Source organism: Pimephales promelas, chromosome 4 (assembly GCF_988280905.1).
Source record: "Pimephales promelas chromosome 4, fPimPro1.hap1.1, whole genome shotgun sequence".
NCBI classification, from domain to species: domain Eukaryota; kingdom Metazoa; phylum Chordata; class Actinopteri; order Cypriniformes; family Leuciscidae; genus Pimephales; species Pimephales promelas.
The window spans coordinates 31,274,279-31,294,248 of NC_142772.1; the positions used below are offsets into that span (position 1 = coordinate 31,274,279).

General features: G+C 37.2%; 1 protein-coding gene across 1 annotated transcript; it reads left to right on the forward strand.

Annotated features, from left to right (window-relative positions):
• The first annotated feature begins 47 nt into the window (after window positions 1–47).
• LOC120469946 (protein CutA homolog) lies at window positions 48–16,276 on the forward strand. Its single transcript, XM_039659273.2, has 6 exons — window positions 48–290; window positions 1,943–2,091; window positions 9,645–9,704; window positions 10,104–10,149; window positions 10,508–10,557; window positions 15,645–16,276. Exons 1-6 carry the CDS (start codon window positions 198–200, stop codon window positions 15,745–15,747), a joined length of 501 nt encoding a protein of 166 aa, XP_039515207.2. The 5' UTR covers window positions 48–197; the 3' UTR covers window positions 15,748–16,276.
• The last annotated feature ends 3,694 nt before the right edge of the window (window positions 16,277–19,970 follow it).

Genomic DNA, 19,970 nt, shown 5'->3' on the forward strand with positions numbered 1-19,970 from the left:
CCGGATACGAGCGTCACTCAATCAGCATCGAGCGCGACACGCAGCCGCTTTTAGGAAATGCCCAGAGACCCGTACTGCCCGACGCACTTTGATGTGTTGTAGTGAACCTGCTGAACACCCTGCGAGGCTGCGAACTGTTTTGCGCACAGACGCCGATACTTGACGGGCGATGTAACTTTTACCCTCGTCGAATAAATATGCAAGAGACCAAACCGGATTGCTTCTTCCAGCGAAATTCCAAGGGCATGTCTTCGACTGTCACTCGATCGGGATTTGTGGTCTTTTGCGTGGTAAATCCAGTTTTATTTCTCTTGACACGTGACATTTAAGAGACTTTAGCAGAACGTGCTTGGCAAGTTGAACATGGCCAGATTGTTGACTGTTGACACTTTGCCTTTTAAAGTGGCGTACAGCCAAAACTTGTTGAATTGCCCAGTTTATAATTCATTGGAAAACTAGGCTATTAAATATCAGAAGCTCACGCAAAAAATTCTTAAAAAGAAAAGTGCCTGATGTGAACTTTGTTTGAAAATGGGTTTCTGCTCCAATATCGCCATCATTTAGGCTACTACTATTTTGTGTGAGAGATTGTGTTAAGCTTTAGCGAAATGTAGGCTGTATATTTAAATCATAATGAGGCTATAATACCAACTTCTGAATAGCAAGCCTGTTTCTCAAAGAGCTGAACAAGCATGCTACATGTTGTGGCAAATTATATAATCTTGTCAGGGCATCGCGGGATAGTCCCTCACTGTTATTTCCACATCGATCACGATAATGCATGTAGGACCTCTGTGGCATTGAAAAATGCGTTTATTCAGCAGCCTAATTCTTCAAGATCAGCTGACGAGGGCCGTCCGATCCTCACAGTTGAAGTCGAGGATTGTTTCTTCGCTTGCAAAGTTCTATATTGTTTCTGTTTGTGTCAAGTTACCACGTTATTTTTTTCTCGTTAGAGCCAAGTCTTTATTCAGAATCCGCACACTGAATATTCATTTAATAGGAATAAACAAAGAAATTAATTTTATTTACCTTCTGCTTTTTTATGGAAGTAGAAGTAGATGATCTTGCCAGTTATTATGCTGCAATTTTGCAACATTGTGATAATCAGTAATTTAATTTATAGGCTAGGCTACATTTTATCATTTATGTAATTTTTTTAAGGAAACCTTTCACAACATTTCTGAATTTCTGCCAGAACTCAGTGAGATAAAATATACTTTTGATCTCTTTATGAGTTGTGGATTAGAATGAAAGTTTATTTACTTACTTTTATTTAGATAAATTATTTATTTATTTTGCCCCATGTAATAAAAATTTAATGGGGGCCAATGTTGTATTCTTCTAAATTCTTCTAAAGCCTATCATCTTTTTTGTTCCGCAGAAGAACGTTATACAGGTCTGAAATAACATTAACTTGAGTAAATGATGATAGGATTTTCATTTTTGGGGTGAACTATCCATTTCTTTGATCGCTGTATTTGCTGTATTCTTTATGGTATTTGCATGACTCAAAATTCTGATAAATAGGCCTATTATGCATAAATGAGAATTGAGTTAATTTACTATCCGAAAAAAAAAAGCAAAAAAAAAAAAAAAAGCAGTATAATAATGGCAAAAGCATCTACAGTATTTCCAAAAGAAAATAGTAGTTTGTTCCAATGACACTGATTACATATAGTCATATCAGGATTCGGAAAAATGTTTAACTTTAATTTTAAACATATAAGTAACCCTTTCTCAGAGCAGCTCTTCAATGCATTCTCTTTTGCATTTTTACCTGGACAATAACACGAAAAGATACATTATTTACACACATTTTAGAAAAGCCATGGACATACATGATATTAGATTATTTTAGTACTGTACTCCATGTAACTGCATTAATGCTCTTTATTCTCTCTAAATGGTCCTTCTTTTTTGTGTACCTATCTATGTGTAGATTTTAGTCCTGACGCTTGCCCTATACCCTGTGCTGAAGACCCTGGGTGTTCAGATTCATTCTGCCATCACAGGAGGCTTTGTGGCCGGATATCATTCTGTGCTGCTTCTCAACTGTCCTACTGAACAAACTGCTAGAGATATTGGCAGGTACAGTACACATGCGCAAACACAAGCAAGGAAAGATATATTGAGCGTCAGAAACAGGGTTGTCCCGACGATAGTGACGTGTATCGACGATAGTCAGACATATTGCAGATGGCTGATGCCTTTGTTAATATCAAGACGATAAATGGCTCGGTTGTCCCATTAATGTATTAAATTATTATTATTAAAAGGCTAGCTTTATTATTAAATGAATATTAGAACTTTAATTAATTTTACTTCCTTACTTAAATATTGGGTGCCACTTTATATTAAGTGGCTTTAAGTACTATATACTTACATTGATATTAAAAATTTGATACAATAGACTTATTGTGTACATACATGTTTTTACATTGTACTTATATTTTGAAAATACCAGCATATATTTATAGCTATAATTACTTAATGTAATTACAAATGTATTTACACAGTTGACCCTCCCCTCACACCACCTACCCTTAAACCAACCCATACCACCACACCTGTCCCTAACCTTACCCGTATCACACCTCAATAGCAGCAAAAGTGTTTTACAATACAACAGGAACACAATAATACATTGTACTTATTGTTCAATGTAAGTACATAGTACCTAAAGCCACTTAATATAAAGTGGGACCTAATATTGACATCAGCACATAACCACACATGTGACACCGACATACTGTATGTGTATATGAGAATTGAGGACCAAAGAAGATGACAACCCCACCCTGTGGGCATTTAAAGGGACACCAGGCAGGACACCAGGCAGGAATCCCGTTTTTGTCAAACAGCGACCCCTAGAGTCGCTGTGGAGTATTTGTATTTAAAGTAGTACATCGTGATTAATTTGTCGTTTAATGAGATCTAACATATGTTGTTACGGTAGAGATCCACTTGTCCGACACGACAGTCGCGTGTTGTCGCAACGCCTCCTGACATTTGTACTTTGATGGGTGTTCCTCAAGTTTACCGCTATGGCCGTGTTTTTGAGCCAGCGGCCAGTCTAGAACAGAGGATCTGCGAGAGACTCCTCCCCCCCCACCCCCGTTACATGTAGAGTTTGTTTTAAAGAACCTATGTGTTTATTTTTCATTTACTCTTTTTGAACGTGAAGATGTGAGACCACAATTTGTGAAACAAACAGACACTCTACTTAGTACCAATACCTCTTTATGGTTGTCACTGAACCTATATGTGGTTTTTTTTTTTCCATTTCCTCTTTTTGAGCATGAAGACGTTAGACCACAATCTGTGAAACAGACACACTACTTAGTACTGATACTTCTTTGTGGTTGTCACTCACAGCGTTGTAATATCCTTCAGGGTCTCACACATTGGCCGTGTTATTTCATTCACCGGGTATTTCTCACGCTGAAAAGGCAACGTCAACCAAGTTGTCCAGTAAGCTTTATATAACGTTGTATACGAGGCGCAGGCACACAAAGTGAAGTTTCCTGCCGCCAGCACGTATCTCTCGGACAGATTGCGTTCAATAGCCAACATCGTGCCATCGTTACTAGGTAACCAACAACATCGCGCGAACACAAGTCGTGATGGAGACGGGAAGAAAGCTCGTCTAACATTTTTAGGCTAGAACATTTAAGATATAGCCCATCGTGTACAATGTTATTGATGCAGTCAAAAACTCTACAACTACTTTGCAACCAGGCCAGAAGCTTTGGCTCAGTTTGGCTAGCTTACATTACCCGAATACATAAGGGAAATGTTAGTGGGTGGGTATGGGAAGGAATGAAGATGTATTTCTTCATTTTATTTTGAATTATATATTATACTGTATTAATAGTCTTTCTAGTTACATTAAGGCTACGTGTATTAAAGCATAGTGCTCTGGGTAATATTTGATATCCTGTCAAAACATACATTAATTATTGCCACTGCATTTGTATTTTTCATTTGGGCTCCTCCCCTAACCGCATGTGATCTCACTCCAAGTTTTTGATAAAACTTTTATGATCTCATGCACTTCTATGTTTTATTTTTTTAATAATTATAAAATATGCATCAACGCAACAGTGGTTAAGGAAGTTTAGTTAAAAGACTTTTATTGAATGCCTGGATGACAAAGCTGGTTCCAACCTAAGGACAAGGTCCCTCTTACCTGTTCTGTGATAAAGCTAGAGAATCACATTGTTTTGCAACAGGGACAATATTGTTTTTTTTTTTAATGTTTTTATGTTGTTGTTGTTTTTTTAACGCTACATATATAATCTTATGCTCTCTTTTTTGCTTTGTGACTGTTAAAATGTTTGTTCTAAAATCTAAATCATATGAATTTTGCTCCACTGCCATTCACAAATCCTTTCCTGTGGCCTCATGGCATAGTTAAATGTCTATTGGGTGTGCACTTCTGAATCTTGCTGGAAGTAATAAGTTACTGTATCTGGGAATTTTTTTGCCTGCTGTTTTAGGAACACTATGCATTTGGACATTCTGCATATTGTTATTGTATGTTGCTGGAGTTACAGCCTAATAGCATTGCATTCTGAAAGCTTCCTTTGTTTTTCAAAATGCATCATTATATGCACCCATATTTCCACTGACATTAATTTGTTTTCTATGTGATTAACAGTGATAAACTTGGAAACCTAAAAATGACACTTTATGATAAACAAGGTTGCAATTGCAAACCCCTGTTCTAAAGACTATATGTTGTTTATTATCAAAATAATACTGAATGTACTGTAGCTATAAAATGTAGTATTATGCACTACTGAGCATGTTTACATACACTGTTAGACCTTACCAGGTTTTTTACAGTAAAATACTGGCAACACTGTTGCCAGTAATTTACTGTAAAAATGCACTAAAACTCAAGTTAACTAAAAAATACAACTTATTAGTTTTAGTGCATTTTTACAGTAAATTACTGGCAACAGTGTTGCCAGTATTTTACTGTAAAAAACCTGGTAAGGTCTAACAGTGTACACACCAATATGCTGATTACTCCCAAAAATCAGCTTGTTGAATTAACCCATTAGTTACATCATACAAACAAATAACCCAGCAACTCAAACCGCTGTAATGATCAACATACAAAACAAAAGGTGTGTTTGACATCAGCTGCGGCTGGATGTAAACGATCGGCGAGTAGCCGTGTGCAGGCGGGGAGGAGCTGCAAACTGAGACGTGAAGTTGGACACTTTTTGGTTCCCGTAGTGACCGCTCACGTGGTGTTTGCATACTTTACCACAGCTGAAGTGAAATAAATGCAATATTTGCCAAATACACAGATATATTATACACATTTTCATTCAATACTTTACTGCTTCATCTGTTTGAACTAGAATAAAGTTCAAAATAAGCCTATATCAATGAAGTGGAGACGTAATCCGAGCTTGTCCTCCGGCTACTCTCGAATCGCTCTCACGGTACTTTGATATGTCACAGTCATGTGGAGTCAGTGCTGCATTCAATTCGGACAAAATTTCTAACCGGCATGCATTGCTTCAAGTCAGCCGCCCATCGTTCTGCGCAGAGCTGCATGAAGTCGAACAAGCCTAAAGACTTGACTAAGCATAACGTGACATGACACAACTTGACTTGACAAACTAACACTCACCACACAGTGGTTACATGAACAATACTTGACCAAGACACATGGAAAACACAAGGGCTTAAATACACACCTCTGAACATTATTAGACAATTGAACAATGACAACATGACACAAAAGAATAGGGAAGCACATGACAGATGGCACATGGCACTTGTTAAGACAGGAAACATGAACCGAAAAAACAAAACTAGTATCATGAAACATGAACATGAAATAAAACTCAAAACTATGACAGATCCCCTCTCTATGGGCAGGCCCATACGCCCAAACAAAACAAGACACCAAAACACACCAAGAGTCCAGGAGGGTGATCTTGGTTGAGGGATGGACAGGCCCGTGAAGGGAGATTAGACTTGGAGAGTGGAGCTTGGGCGGTGCCGGCAGTTCAGGAAGCCAGGGACATGAAAAGGCTCAGGCTCGGTAGGCAGGACGTGAAAAGAATCAGTCAAAAAATAGTCCTCTGCCTCCCCCACTGTGAAAATTGAACCACATAGAAACAAAATAAAGTCAATATACTGACATAGCGTACAAAGGTGTTCTGCAGAGGGCATTAGTTAGCATTAGCAAGATCATGGTCCAATCCATAACGAAAACACGTTTTTTTTTTTTTTTTTTTTTTAATCGTGTCCCAGGGCAGATAATCCATGAAATCCTTGACATAATCCTCAATAGCTCTTTCCGCTTGATGAAGTTGAAGCAAACAAGCTGCTTGGTTCATGGTGGGTCAAGTATTCTATTACGAAATCCATTATTTACGTCCAAACATGATCAAAATACAAAACAAAGACTCAACACCGACACGACAGACACAGTGGATACACAAACAATACTTGGCACAGACACATGGCAAAGACAAAGACTAATCACTAAACAAGAGACAGATGTGAACATGATTAGAAAATTAACTAATGATAACTTGTCACAAAAGCCTAGGGAAGCACATGGCAGGATCACATGAAACATTAACCAAAAACCAAAACTAGTAACATGAAACAAAACTTAAACTAGACATGACACGCACTTAAGCTGCAGTAGGGAGCTTTGAGAAAACATTGACTTAAGGCCATTGCACACTGAGCACGAAATATTCATATGCGTATTTTCGTGTTCGTCAGCTTAAAAATTCGTCACGCATAGAAACCTTGCACACCGAGTCCGTTGCGTATTTCTTAAACCTTTGCGGGAAAAAACGCAAAAATACCAAATGGATTCGTCAAGCAGTGAGGATGATTTTTGCCCTCTCTCTTATTGAAAAGGGAAGAAAGAGAAAATATTACGTCCATCCAATCCTGAAATTGCGCCGAGAGAAGGAGTTGCGAATTTATCCTGAGCGATTCAAAATTTACCTCAGAATGTCAGTGGGACAGTTTGATGCTTTGCTAGCGATTCTGGAGCCACCTATTAAAAACAAGACCACCAATTTCCGTGAACCAATCGATTCTGAACGGAGACTGGCAGTGTGTCTGAAATGGACCAGGTATGGACACACACACACGGACAAACACACACCCGCGCGCGGCCCGTTGGAAGCGCTGGGCAGACAGAACAGATAGGCTGTTATTGTTAATATTGTGCCCAAATAATACATTAGTTATCGAATAGGCTGCTCAATCACACCTTATTCGATCCTAAATTTCAATCTGATTGAAAGGGGAGGTTTATTAATTTCATAATCCAATATAGAGAAGAGAACATAAACACTTGATCGAATTGAAAACCGAAACTGAAAGCACGGCGCATATGTGCAATGATTTAAGGACGAGCTCCCCCCGGCCCTGAATTGTTAAAAGACCTCTCAAAATGCTGGCTCTGGATGCGAAAAACGCAGAAAATCGAACCCGATCCGATTAATTTTATGACGGACGAAAGTTTCGGAGGCGGTGTGCAGGCGTGACTGACATAACGTGAGGTCGAATTTTTTTTTTAACGTGCGAAAATTTCGGATGCGAATTTCAGACTCGGTGTGCAATGGCCTTTAGCCTGAAAATTTGAACAAGCATAACTTACAGGTCCCACCCCCTTGCTCTCGGGTGTGCTACAGCCCTCCCTCCAAAGCTTGTACCCCACAGTGGAGCCTGCCACGAACACGCAGGCTAGTAAGCAAAGCCACTGATGACGGCAGATAAACAGTTATGGCATATTCACTAGTAGAGATGAAACATCAACAATATTTACATTGACCAACACCTGCCCATACTTTTACTACAAACTTGGTCCTCAAATCATTACGTATTTTGCAATACATGTAATGTAACTTCATAACGTTGCACCCTTTCTATAAGTTATAAATAGCTAGTTAGAATATAATGGTAACTAACATAACATTTTATATATATAATAGCCTAATTAAAGTAATTATTCTAGCGATGTAGACCTAAAGCTAGATAAGGTTTGCTATTACATTTGTAATGTTTTTGTAATGTCATTTGTAATTACAACTAATTCAGTTGTAATGGGAAAAAGGAGGCGGGAACTGGTGAGCATTAAACAAGTTTAATAATAAATAAATAAATACAAAATGAAAGTATAAGCCAGCAGCCCCTCACGGACAACACACAAAGTGGAACATAAAATCACAATGTAAAATCAGGCCTGTTCCTTTCTCCACTGTCGTCGCTCCTCCTTTATGCTTTCGCCGATCCATGAGAGATGCGAGACCGGTGCGTCTCATAGGTGTCGTTCATTATCAAGCCCAATTTATACTTCTGCGTCAAACTCACAGCGTCGCTACGTCATACACTGACATGCTCCTCTCCAAAAATGTAACAAGGCATCAATTCTACGCGGACGCAAGTGGTGATATGATTGGTCTGCTAGAACTACTCCCCTGGTTTCACATGCTCCCTCTGCATGTGTAATTGCACGTCAACGCGGACAACAATGCAGAAGTATAAATGAAAACCAACGTGTAGTCTATAGCGTAGAGGCTCCGGCGTAGGTCCAAACACAGAAGTTCCATACTTTCCTGTTATATATAACACACATGCCCACTTCAATAAGCACACAGAGCGGGTTTATGTGTTTCCATAACGGAATTGGACGAAATTGACCATAAAGGGAAACGGGTGAATGTGTTTACATAATATGCACTGTCTGTCACAGTGTCTGGTTGGTGTATCCCTGGTATCCACTTGAGTTCCTCTTCCCCACGGTGTCATCCTGTTCATGAACTGCATTCCCCACAATCCTTGTCTGTACCAATCACTGTTCATTGCACTCAGCTGTTCCCCATCATCATTGTACCCAGCAGTTCCTTTTTATTCATTGTGAGTTCTTGTTAAATACCCTGTTTGTTTGGTGTTTATTACAGAGTTCGTTATTTGTCACACCACTTCGGAGTTATGTGGTTTTGCCTGTTTTTGTCTTGTTTTTGTGTATGGATTGCTTATATGGATTTTGACCCTTGCCTGGACTGCTTGTGAGTACGGATTACCCTTTAAATAAACACTGCTTTTGGATCGATCCTTGTTCCTGTGTGTGGTATCGTGACAGTCTTAAGTATAATCGTATTAAGAATGTTAGAAGTGCACAAGGTCTGGAGTATGGAATGATGCTTTGCCAATGTTGCAGTAGGTAGTATGAGGTCATGGCATGAGCATTAGGAAAGGGGAAAGGCAGCAGGGATGTTTTCAGTTGGTTAGGCAATGACAGCACAATCAAGGGCCTAAACTAAACACTAAAAGCCAAATAATGAGATGGAAAACACAAATCTACCATAGTCCGCTAGAACACAGATTCTAGCACACATTTCTGAGCCAACACCCAAAATCAAACTAAAAGATTGAAAGCTACTGTATCTTTTTATGCAAAATATTGCTATAGTCTTAGGTTAGTAGTTAGTAGCTCTGCATTCATTCTGAATGATTATGTATGCATGCATACTGTTCGGAAAACTGTCCTAATTTAATTTATTTCTGCATTGCTGCTATACATCTTCCATGTCTATAATATTTTAGCCTTTACATATTCTCTCTGTCTCTCTTCTTTCTGTTAGGAGCATCATGGAGAAAAGGCTGGCAGCATGTGTGAATATATTTCCTCGCACTACCACTATGTAAGACCAGCGAGTTTAACCACAACATACAGAGATATATTTTAAAAGTTAAAGGTTGTATCAGGGATTTAAGGCCCAAACATAAATTATCACATTCATCTAATCTTTCGTAATGATCCGCTAGCTGCCCCCCATAAGCCAGCTGTCAAAAAAACGTGTCTCTGTACTAGGCAGCCTAGGCTCTGAGATATGCACACAATGCAATTGTTTTCACCAACCACTCAAAACCAAAATAAATAGTGCTCCAACCAATCACTGACATTTCCATCATATTTTACTTTCTAATGATTACTACTTAAATTATTTAAACTAATTTAGATTTACAAGATTAAGTATTAAATTTACACATTTATGAAATGTCATCATTCCTCTAAAATGTCAATTGTTCATTAATTTCAGGTACTACTGGAAAGGAGATATTCGGGATGCCACAGAAATTCTTCTGGTGTGTTGCTATATTTATTCAAACTTCAGATTTATCATTCAAATCAAATAGTTTTATATTTTAAATATGTTAATATGTTTTTAATGTAACGTTATAAAGTGTATGCACGTGTTGCATACTGTATTTATAATGGTTAAGGTTAGTAGTTAGTAGCTCTGCATTCATTCTGAGTGACTATGCATGCATGCATACTGTTTGGCCAACCTTCCTAATTTTATTTATTTCGGGATTGCTGCTATACATCTTTCATGTCTGTAATATTTTAGCCTGTATATTGTATCTTATAATGGTGATGCAATTTTAAACATGTTACCTTATAAACATGTTATTTATACTAAATTTGTCATTTATTTAACAGCTTGTGAGGACAAGAACATCTCTGGTCCAGAGACTTGTGGCTTACATAAAGCAAGTACTTTTTTTGTCAGCATTGTTTAAACTTCTTCATTTTGACCTAAGATATTTGCACATTAGTCATGATAAACATGTAAACAGACACAAATGGTTAAATGTTTGAATATTTCAATTCATTATAGGCGATATACAGTAGCTTGTGGTGTTATTCACAATATATAGAGATGCTTCAATCATCAAATCAGCATTATCAGGTCAGACACCAATTGGCTGATATATCAAACATGTTGAGCAAAGTGAATTGAGGCTTTCTAGATTAGTATAGCAGTTTCTATGTCATCAGACCATCTCGGTCTGAGGGAAAGTCTTCTTCCTTTGTGGTACCTGTAAGCTGGCCAAAATACATGTACATAACATACTGGTTACCTCATATATTTGAGTGACACTTGTTGAAGTCTATTGAGTTCTGGATTATTCTGGAAATTGTCATCATGAGGAATAGTCAGAGCATATCCATTAATAGGTTAGAATGTTTTCAAAATAAATAAATATGTAAGTTTTTTTTTTTTTTTTTTACGTTTTTAAAGCAGCACTAAGTAACTTTTTCAACCTTTATAATATTTTTTCCAAAACCCTTGAGATGGTACATCAACTTACAATCAGGGGCGTAGCCAGTTTTGTGCCAGGGCGGCACTGGCCCGCCCACATTACTCACTGGCCCGCCCTGAACAGTTTGATAAAAATACATTTTTAGTTTATTTTTATTTTTTTATTCAAATGTATTTAAGAAAATATATTAATATATACCTGATTTATTGTTGACTGCTGTGTGTGTTTAATTCGTTTCCCGAATAAAATGTAACTGTCGAAGCAAGTTATAGAAAGCTACCCTCCGGAACGTTGTAGGTTGCTATGGTTGCTGGGGGGTCCAACAGGAAAACTCATAGCAGAAGAAGAAGGCTAGTCAGGTGCTGGCGGCGGCCGCTTCTTGCTCCCTCTCTCCTCGCGGGTTTACCTGCCGATCTAACTGCGATATTATTATTTTAGCTTAATTTATTTTCGGATGAACTGTCTTTGCACTGCTGACTAGCCTGAATAAAATAGACAAATTATTGCCAACACTGGTCTGTCCAGCCTTTACTGAGCTCTGTTGGTTGAACATGATGATTTGCTGAATATAAAGGTGTAACTTTTTTTTGCAGTTCGTCTATTAATTTTTTCTACTCTCTAAGGTTAATTATTGAAGTAATTTTTTTTTCTATGAAAAACTGTAGGCCCACTCACATTTTCACTGGCCCACCCAAAATACAATTTCTGCCTACGCCACTGCTTACAATAGGTTGAATGACAGGTCGCCTAACAGTAGCTGTGTCCCAATGTGAAGGCTGCGTACTTCGAAGGCTGTAGACTTCGAAGGATGCAGCCTATTTGGCCTTCGAAGGACGCTTCATGTAGCCTTTGTGGGATTTCCTAATTGCGCAACCAGGTGTTCCCTATTACTGCTCCTGGCGCCAAGCAACGGAGCGAGAGAACAGCTGCCACCCTGATCATTCATTTAATGAAACTGAGTAAACAGCTATGGAGACATGCTATTGTCATTTTGTTGTTTTATATTTTACTGGAAATTTTATGTTTTATATTTTCCTGTCTTTAAATGAGGGGCAATGTATATAAAATCACATAATTTCAATTCACATAACCACTAAAAAAATATTTCGAGTCATGTATTTTCGGCTGAAGAGTTGGCCAGAGCTGGTTTAATGCTAGAGGCTGCGTCCTGAATAGCCAGATTACACTGTAAACTGTTCAAATATTGGGTGTTAACCTATGTAAATATTGTAATGAAATAGCCCAAAAAATAATAATGATAAAACATAGGCACATATATAGCCATAGCCTATTCAAATGTTAATCGTACCTTGATGCGATTTTGTAGGGTTTTCTTTTTATTGTCTAAATGGACCATGGTGAATATATTTATACAGGCTGTTAATCCTATTTGAATATTTTAAACCAGTTGGATATAAAAAGTCCAGTGCAAACGTCGTTACTCCCACTCGTCGTCGTCAGCTGTCAGTCACAGTTGCTAGGCGACAAGAACAATCCTCCGCAGGCTAGACCGGTCCGAGCGCTTCAGGTGCGCACTTTGTAATGGGACGAAGTTGAAGTTAGCAACAATTTGTTAATATTGTGACAATGGACCAACCATTTGTTACTTTAATTTTTAAAATAACCAGTGGGAGTCTGGGAGAATGTAAGGAACTTCACACTGCGATCATGTACAAATGTGAAGTAGCCTAATTTTTTCCCTCACAGGACAACAACACTACACATTTTACATTAAACGACACAAAACAAAAGTATATTATAGTTTAAATGTATCAACCTTGCAAACACTCAGAGACCCTTACAAAAATAAACAAATATCCAGAGCCATGAATTCTCTTTTGTGTACACATTTACAGTTGCATAAAATAATGAAATAATGAATAAGAAAGAAATACAATGTACAAGAAATACAATACAATACAAGGCTATAAAAGCCGTTTTCACATTTCCACTTGACCAAACCATGCAATGCTGACGAATGAGTTAAGATGAATAAGAAGAAGAAAAAAAAACGAAAAAAAAAACCCCAAACTTTTGGCTGTTAACACTGGTTTCTCTGGCTATTTGAGTAAATAAAAACATAATACTTTTACATTTAAATGTGAATTTGCCGTCCACCACTGAACACTTGGCCACCCTTTTTTTTAAATAAAAATGCTCTCGTCACCCGCGCAATGATTTATGGGGTAGGATCGGGTAGGATAGACCGCAAAGTGTCCATTTATGTATCCTTCCTTTTACGGGGAAACGAAGGGTGCATTTGGCGTCGCTTTTGAATCAGGTAAGCCTTCGTCGCGCTGCAATGACGCAACCGGCCTTCGAATACGGCCTTCGGAGGATGCATAACTGAATTGGGACAGCCTTCATCCCACCGCGATGACGCAATCGGCCTTTAAATGCGGCCTTCGCGGATGCAGCCTTTGAATAGGGACGTCCTTCGTCGCACGGCTGTGACGCAATCGGCCTTCAAATACGGCCAAGCGTCCTTCAAATACGGACTTCGGAGGATGCAGCCTTCACATTGGGACACAGCTAGTGTCTGTATCGCTTTTACTGGCACTACGTAACTTCGGGTAGCGGGTAGGAACCCGAGCACAAAAAGAACGACAAAATTTGAATTCTCAAAATTCGTTATACATCACTTCCCTCACTTCCTCAAATTCCATCACGAGAGCCCAACGAGCGTTTTTTGTTTTTGTTTGAAAAACAAAACCTCTGTATGTTGGACCTCTGTATGTTGTCATGGCTGAAGCAGCAAGTTAAACCAAGAGGGTTTTGTCGGAGGACAGTAGAAAGAGAAAAAGGGAGAGTGGCAAAATTAAAGGCTGGGCGAGGATCAATATTGGTCCAGCATTAGTTCGCTGGTGCCACTCATCTATAGTGTACGCCAAAATGAGCGAACGAGTGATTTATTTATTTTTTTTATATATATATACTAATATTTCCCCCGCCTAGCAAATGTGAAGTATGTCAGAAACAGAGCGTGCTCGCGATCAGTTTACTGTTGACAATGTGTTGTATAACGTAGCTCCGCCCCTCGCCATATCCAATGTAGACTACATTGCTTTCTTTTGAGGGCGCTTAACACACTCAAGCATCCCCGTAGAGCCGGGGCAGGCCTTCGCGCCAGCTTGAGACGTGAAAGTATACTGATTACTGAGTTTGGTAGGGGCTACATTCTTGCAAGTAAATAATACATGATTAGACAGACAAAATAATCGGTCAGGATAACTATGTCTTCAAGCTGATAGTCATGTTTGTTATTTACTTTTCTGGTGAAAGTGTCTTGCCTCAGGGCAGGCTATAATCCAAATCGATTTTTTCAAATTTGCAGATTCATCTATGGTAGCTTGATATTATAATATTGACGATATGGCTATTCTCTGCGACACAAACATTGAAATGAATTAGCATATCCTTATGTAAAACAGTAGCCAACAGGCTAACGTTACTATAAAGACGCTGGCTTGTAAACGTGAGCTACGCGATCTTTTGATGTTTGAAAAAAATAAAGCCCATGAAACTAAATTCATGTGACATGCTGAAATATATGCCAATGTACCTGGGATGAAGACATTTCATATGCAGCGCTGGCAGCCTGCCCAAGATTTGAGAACTTCCTTCTGCAGAGTTTGGGAGTATCCTTGTCAACAAATGCACGTGTGTATAGCTTAGTGTAACCATGACAGATTTTACGACAGTAGTAGAAGACAATACTGTTTCCCAACTGTAGGGGCACCCCGAGAACAAAATTTTAAAAATCACATAATGCTGCTTTAAAACCAAGTCTGCATTTTTTTTTATCAAAATTACAGTAAAAAGAGTAATATTGTGAAGTATTATTACAATTTAAAAGGATAGTTTTCTGTTCTGAAGTCACGGTTCAATACCAGTTTGGTGCCATAGCAAAAAAAAAAAAAAAAACGGTCACACCTTATTTTAAGGTCCAATTCTCACTATTAACTAACTATTAACTAACACTTTTGCCTCATTCAAGGCACATTTGCTTGGTTTATTTTCATGTTGAACAGACAGTAGTGCAATTTACAGTTTGTTCAACCAAAAAGCATTTAGTGAACGCAGAAAGACACATTTAGTGTGTGCACTATCTTGTGGACTTATTAAGTAAAAGCTGCGCTTTTTCCTGTTGTGGGGGTTAGCAAACAGCGTTGCATTGCTGCAAGTGTTGATCGCCGGTCACTGACATGCATTAAAACGTAACGGTTTGGGACAAATACGTGTGCCGTTGCATCCCTATTTTCTATTTTAATATATTTTAAAATGTTTTTTTCAAAGCAGAATTTTCAGCATCATTAGTCGAGTCTTGTAACTACTGTCTTTTTTGATCAATTCAATCCTTACTGTATAAAAGTATTAATTTCAATTTACTTACTGACCACAAACTTTTGAATGGTAGTGTACAATACAGATAAGTATGTTTCCTTGTTATTTTAATGTGAATGTTTTTTTTTTTTTGAATGAATTATTTTCTTAATCTGTTATTTCAATTTGGGGCAATGTGTGTCCCACAGAGCTGTGCATCCATATGACATTCCAGAAATCATCAGTTTTCCTATTTATGATGGAAGCCAGCACTACCTGAAGTGGATGGATGATGCAGTCACTGATATTTGATACATTTCACTGTCTGCAGTCCAATGAAGAAGCTCCCTGTTGGAAACTCTGCATGTAGAAAGATATGTGGAAGCGTGAGCACACATTCTCAGGTTAATCGGAACCCTGGCCCATTATATACAGAGCAATGAATGTCCATTAATATAAAAATCAGAGTGTACATTTACTGCAAAGGTTGTTTTTTTTTTTTTTTTTTTTTTTTTTTGTAAATTGTGGATTTACATGCATTCAGTCTCATAGAGAGGAGAAAGGTGATGATGACTTTTCTCAAGTGTATTTATTGACTTTTTTGACTGAATAACTTTATTATAAAGAGTATAACTATAGCTTATATTATTAAGCTAATATGAATGCATTTGTTAAAATGTGGTCATTTATACCACTTGTTTCTAATGGTTGGATGTTTTCATGTGATGGCTAGGCAGAATTTAAGCTTTTCTTGAAATAATGCATTCATTTCAAAATAATTGAATGAGATCTTTTCAACTTTGACTTTGAATTTTTAATAAATATGCTGTAATATATTACACATTATGTGTGCACTTTATCATAGCATGCTAAAAAAAATCAATCTAAAAGGAAAGTTAGAATGTTTTATCCTTTTATGTAGCTCCCAAATGTTGAGTTTAGGCTTTTCACACATGACAGAACATTACAAAAGTCACAGAATTTCTGTAAGGTTTACAGATAAGTGAAATATTACAGTCGTACATGAATATATATATATATATATATATATATATATATATATATATATATACAAAAAAGTTAGTTTAGTATTCTGTAAATGTTATTTAAGAGATTTAAATGTAAAAAGAGCTTCTAAACAGGCTAAATTTAACTGTCTGGTCCTTGTGTGTCTAAAATAAATTTTTATCGACACTAAATAATATTTTGTCCAGTTGTTTTAACAGTCGAACAGAGTCTTTCTGTTCTCTCATTTAAAACTTAAAATGGTCAAATTTTCCCTGTGTGTAGCTGAATTGGAAATTTTGTTTTGTTGAATGGGTTTATGTCCGCACTGTGGCAAAACAATAGAAGTGCAGATGTGAGGAAGTGTTATTGTGTGTTGGGATTTGCTGAGATCCAGTCATAAAGAAGTCACAAATCTGATCACTCATCCAACTAGACCTAGTAACCTGCAAATGTATACTGATTTTAAATTATAAATTAAATCATTTTATATAATTTTCCATCTGAATGTGCTTCATAAATTAAGGTTGTTGTTTTTTTTTTATCCTATGTCTCTGTAGCAAGGTGAAATGTGAAATGAAGGAGATGGGAACTGGCAAACATTCAAAAACTTTAATAAACATAAAATTAACAAACATGATATAAACAAAATGAACGTAAAGACAGCAGCCCCCACACAGATGACTGCTGTCACATATAACAAAACAACATACACTGAACAAAATTGTAAACGCAACACTTTTTTTTATTTTAGCCCCCATTTTTCATGAGCCGAACTCAAAGGTCTAAGACTTTTTCTATGTACTATACACAAAAGGCCTATTTCTCTCAAGTAGGCTATTGTTCACAAATCTGTCTAAATCTGTGTTAGTGAGCACTTCTCCTTTGTCGAGATAATCCATCCACCTCACAGGTGTGGCATATCAAGATGTTTATTAGCATGATTATTGCACAGGTGTACCTTAGGCTGGCCACAATAAAATGCCACTCTAAAATGTGCAATGGGCTCTATGCACAGCTGCACTACTTCCTGAACTTAAGCCAGCTCCTTGTTTCCTGTCTGCCATTATTGGCCAAATTGATTAATGCAGGTGTGCCTGACCTCAGTAGTCACGGCAACAATAATCAGACACACCTGAATTAATCAATTTGGCCAATAATGGCAGACAGGAAACAAGGAGCTGGCTTAAGTTCAGGAAGTAGTGCAGCTGTGCATTAAGACCATTGCACTCATAATCAATCACACAGCATCTACTGATCAAACAATTTGCCATTAGACTCATGGTTACATGTTAGGGCAATGGATTAAAGTCCAACTAATAGTTGCCTCATTATAAGTAAAATAAATTAAATCATCTTTTGAAATAAGGCTTGCTTAATTGTAAAGTTAGCTAACTTCAACATAGGCCTAAGCTAACTCTAGTTATCTACTCAATGTCATTTTCTCTCAAACATCATTGTATTGTGTCAGTAATAACAACTTCTTTAAAAGTTTTATGGCGGTTGGCAAACCAGCTAAAAAGGTGCATTTACTGCCACCAACTGGACAGGAGTGTGAAGCGTCAACAAGTTAAGCAACTTATCTATATATTTAAAAAAAAAATCTATTTAACTATAGTTAAATAGATTTTTTTTTTCTAAATATATATATCCTGTCAATATAGTCAAACAACCTACGTGTTCTAATGTTTCAATAAAATTGCTTCTTTCTCTGTTGTATCCTGAGCACTGAATCAACACATGTTCAACTGTTTCTGACAATCCACATTTATCAAAATTCCCTGATTCCCTTTTCCCAATGGTAAACAGTGAGTAATTAAGTCATGTATGCCCTATTCGGAGCCTAGATATAATAGAATCTTCTTTCTACTTCCGTATTTCTTTCTCTCAACCCCAACTTTGTTTTGAATTTTATACAAATGTCTACATTTTGTCTCCTTATCCCATTTCTCTTGCCAGATCTTATTTAGAGCAGATTTTATTATTACTGTAACTTCAGATTTACTCAGAGATACATTAATGTCTATTACACTGCGTTTTAAAGATCTCTTTGCCAGCTGATCCACCTCCTCATTACCCTCTACCCAAACATGTGCTGGAACCCATAAAAATGAAATACTTACTCCTATTCTACATATTCTGTACAGGTTTTGTAGCACTTCATACAAAATATCCTTCCTAGAGGCTGACTTTCCACTATTTATACTCATTAAAACTGAATAGTAATCTGAACAAATCACTACGTCCATTGGTCGAACTTCTTCCACCCATCGAAGTGCCATTAAAATCCCAATCATTTCTGTACCGAAACATAATCTGTAATTCTCTTTTCAATACTGTATTTAAATTGGGGGATGTAAAATGCTGCTACTGTATGTCCAGTGTCTAGGTTCTTAGAGCCATCCGTAAATATCTGGATGCTATTGTAGTATTCCTGATTTAGATGCTGTTTCACCACTATATACTTTGTTATGTATATTTCCTTTGTTTGCATCTTTTCTTTCAAAGTTAAATCTACATATGGTTTAGGGAAAAGCCATGGAGGTATAGATGGTATTACCACTGTGGGACATATTATTTATTTTGTTCTGGGCTTCTTTTTCTACATTCCATCCAAAACTTTTATTTCTCCTTTTCCACACTTTTCTAGGACCTTTTCTCACTGAATGATTCTCTTTGTGTCCCTTTATTGTACTCCAATATGACCTTTTTTAATTGTAACCTTAACATCCAAAGGCATTTCTGCCATTTCTACCTGCATTGCTGGAATAGGGGATGTTCTGAATGCCCCACAACTTATTTGTAAAGCTTGCGACTGAATAATATTTATTGTCTTTAACGCTGATGCTGAGCTATATGCATCCGTAATCTATTACTGGTCTGATCATTGCACAATATATTCTGTTTAATGATTGCCGACTTGCACCCCAATCTACCCCTGCCAGACATATTAAAACGTTTATTCCTTTTTTTTTTTTTACATTTATCAATTATTTTCTTTATGTGACTGTCAAATTTCAGTTTTGAATCCATCCACAACCCCAAATATCGAATTTCTGATACTTGCTCCAACGTTTGATCGTATAGTTTTAATTTTATTTGTGGGCTACTTTTCTTTTTTGAGAAACAGACAACTTGCATTTTTTCTACTGACAATTTGAAACCCCAGTTGTTTACCTTCCACTTCCTCTACTGCTCTCTGCATGCTTTTCTCAACAAATTTATCATTCCATCCTCGTTTTCCACATGGCTCCATCGTCTGCATAGAGGGATTTACCTATTCCTTGTCCTACATGAGAAAATATATCATTAATCATTATATTAAACAAAATGGGGCTACAAACACTACCTTGTGGAGTACCGTTATCTATTGTATATATTTTTGAATAACTTGAGCCGATCCTATTGTACGCTTGAAAAGAAAATCCATTATCCAATTATATAACCTTCCTTTAATACCTTCCTTTAATAACTTAATTAATAATCCCTCCTTCCACAATATATTGTATGCTTTTTCCACATCAAAAAAC

What these genes read in the sequence shown, in the direction of transcription:
- LOC120469946 (XM_039659273.2), top strand. Translation starts at nt 198, where the DNA reads ATGCAAGAGACCAAACCGGATTGCTTCTTCCAGCGAAATTCCAAGGGC. An exon ending in GATTTGTGGTCTTTTGCGTG is followed by an intron (nt 291 to 1,942) that starts GTAAATCCAGTT and finishes ATCTATGTGTAG; the next exon opens with ATTTTAGTCCTGACGCTTGC. An exon ending in ACTGCTAGAGATATTGGCAG is followed by an intron (nt 2,092 to 9,644) that starts GTACAGTACACA and finishes TCTTTCTGTTAG; the next exon opens with GAGCATCATGGAGAAAAGGC.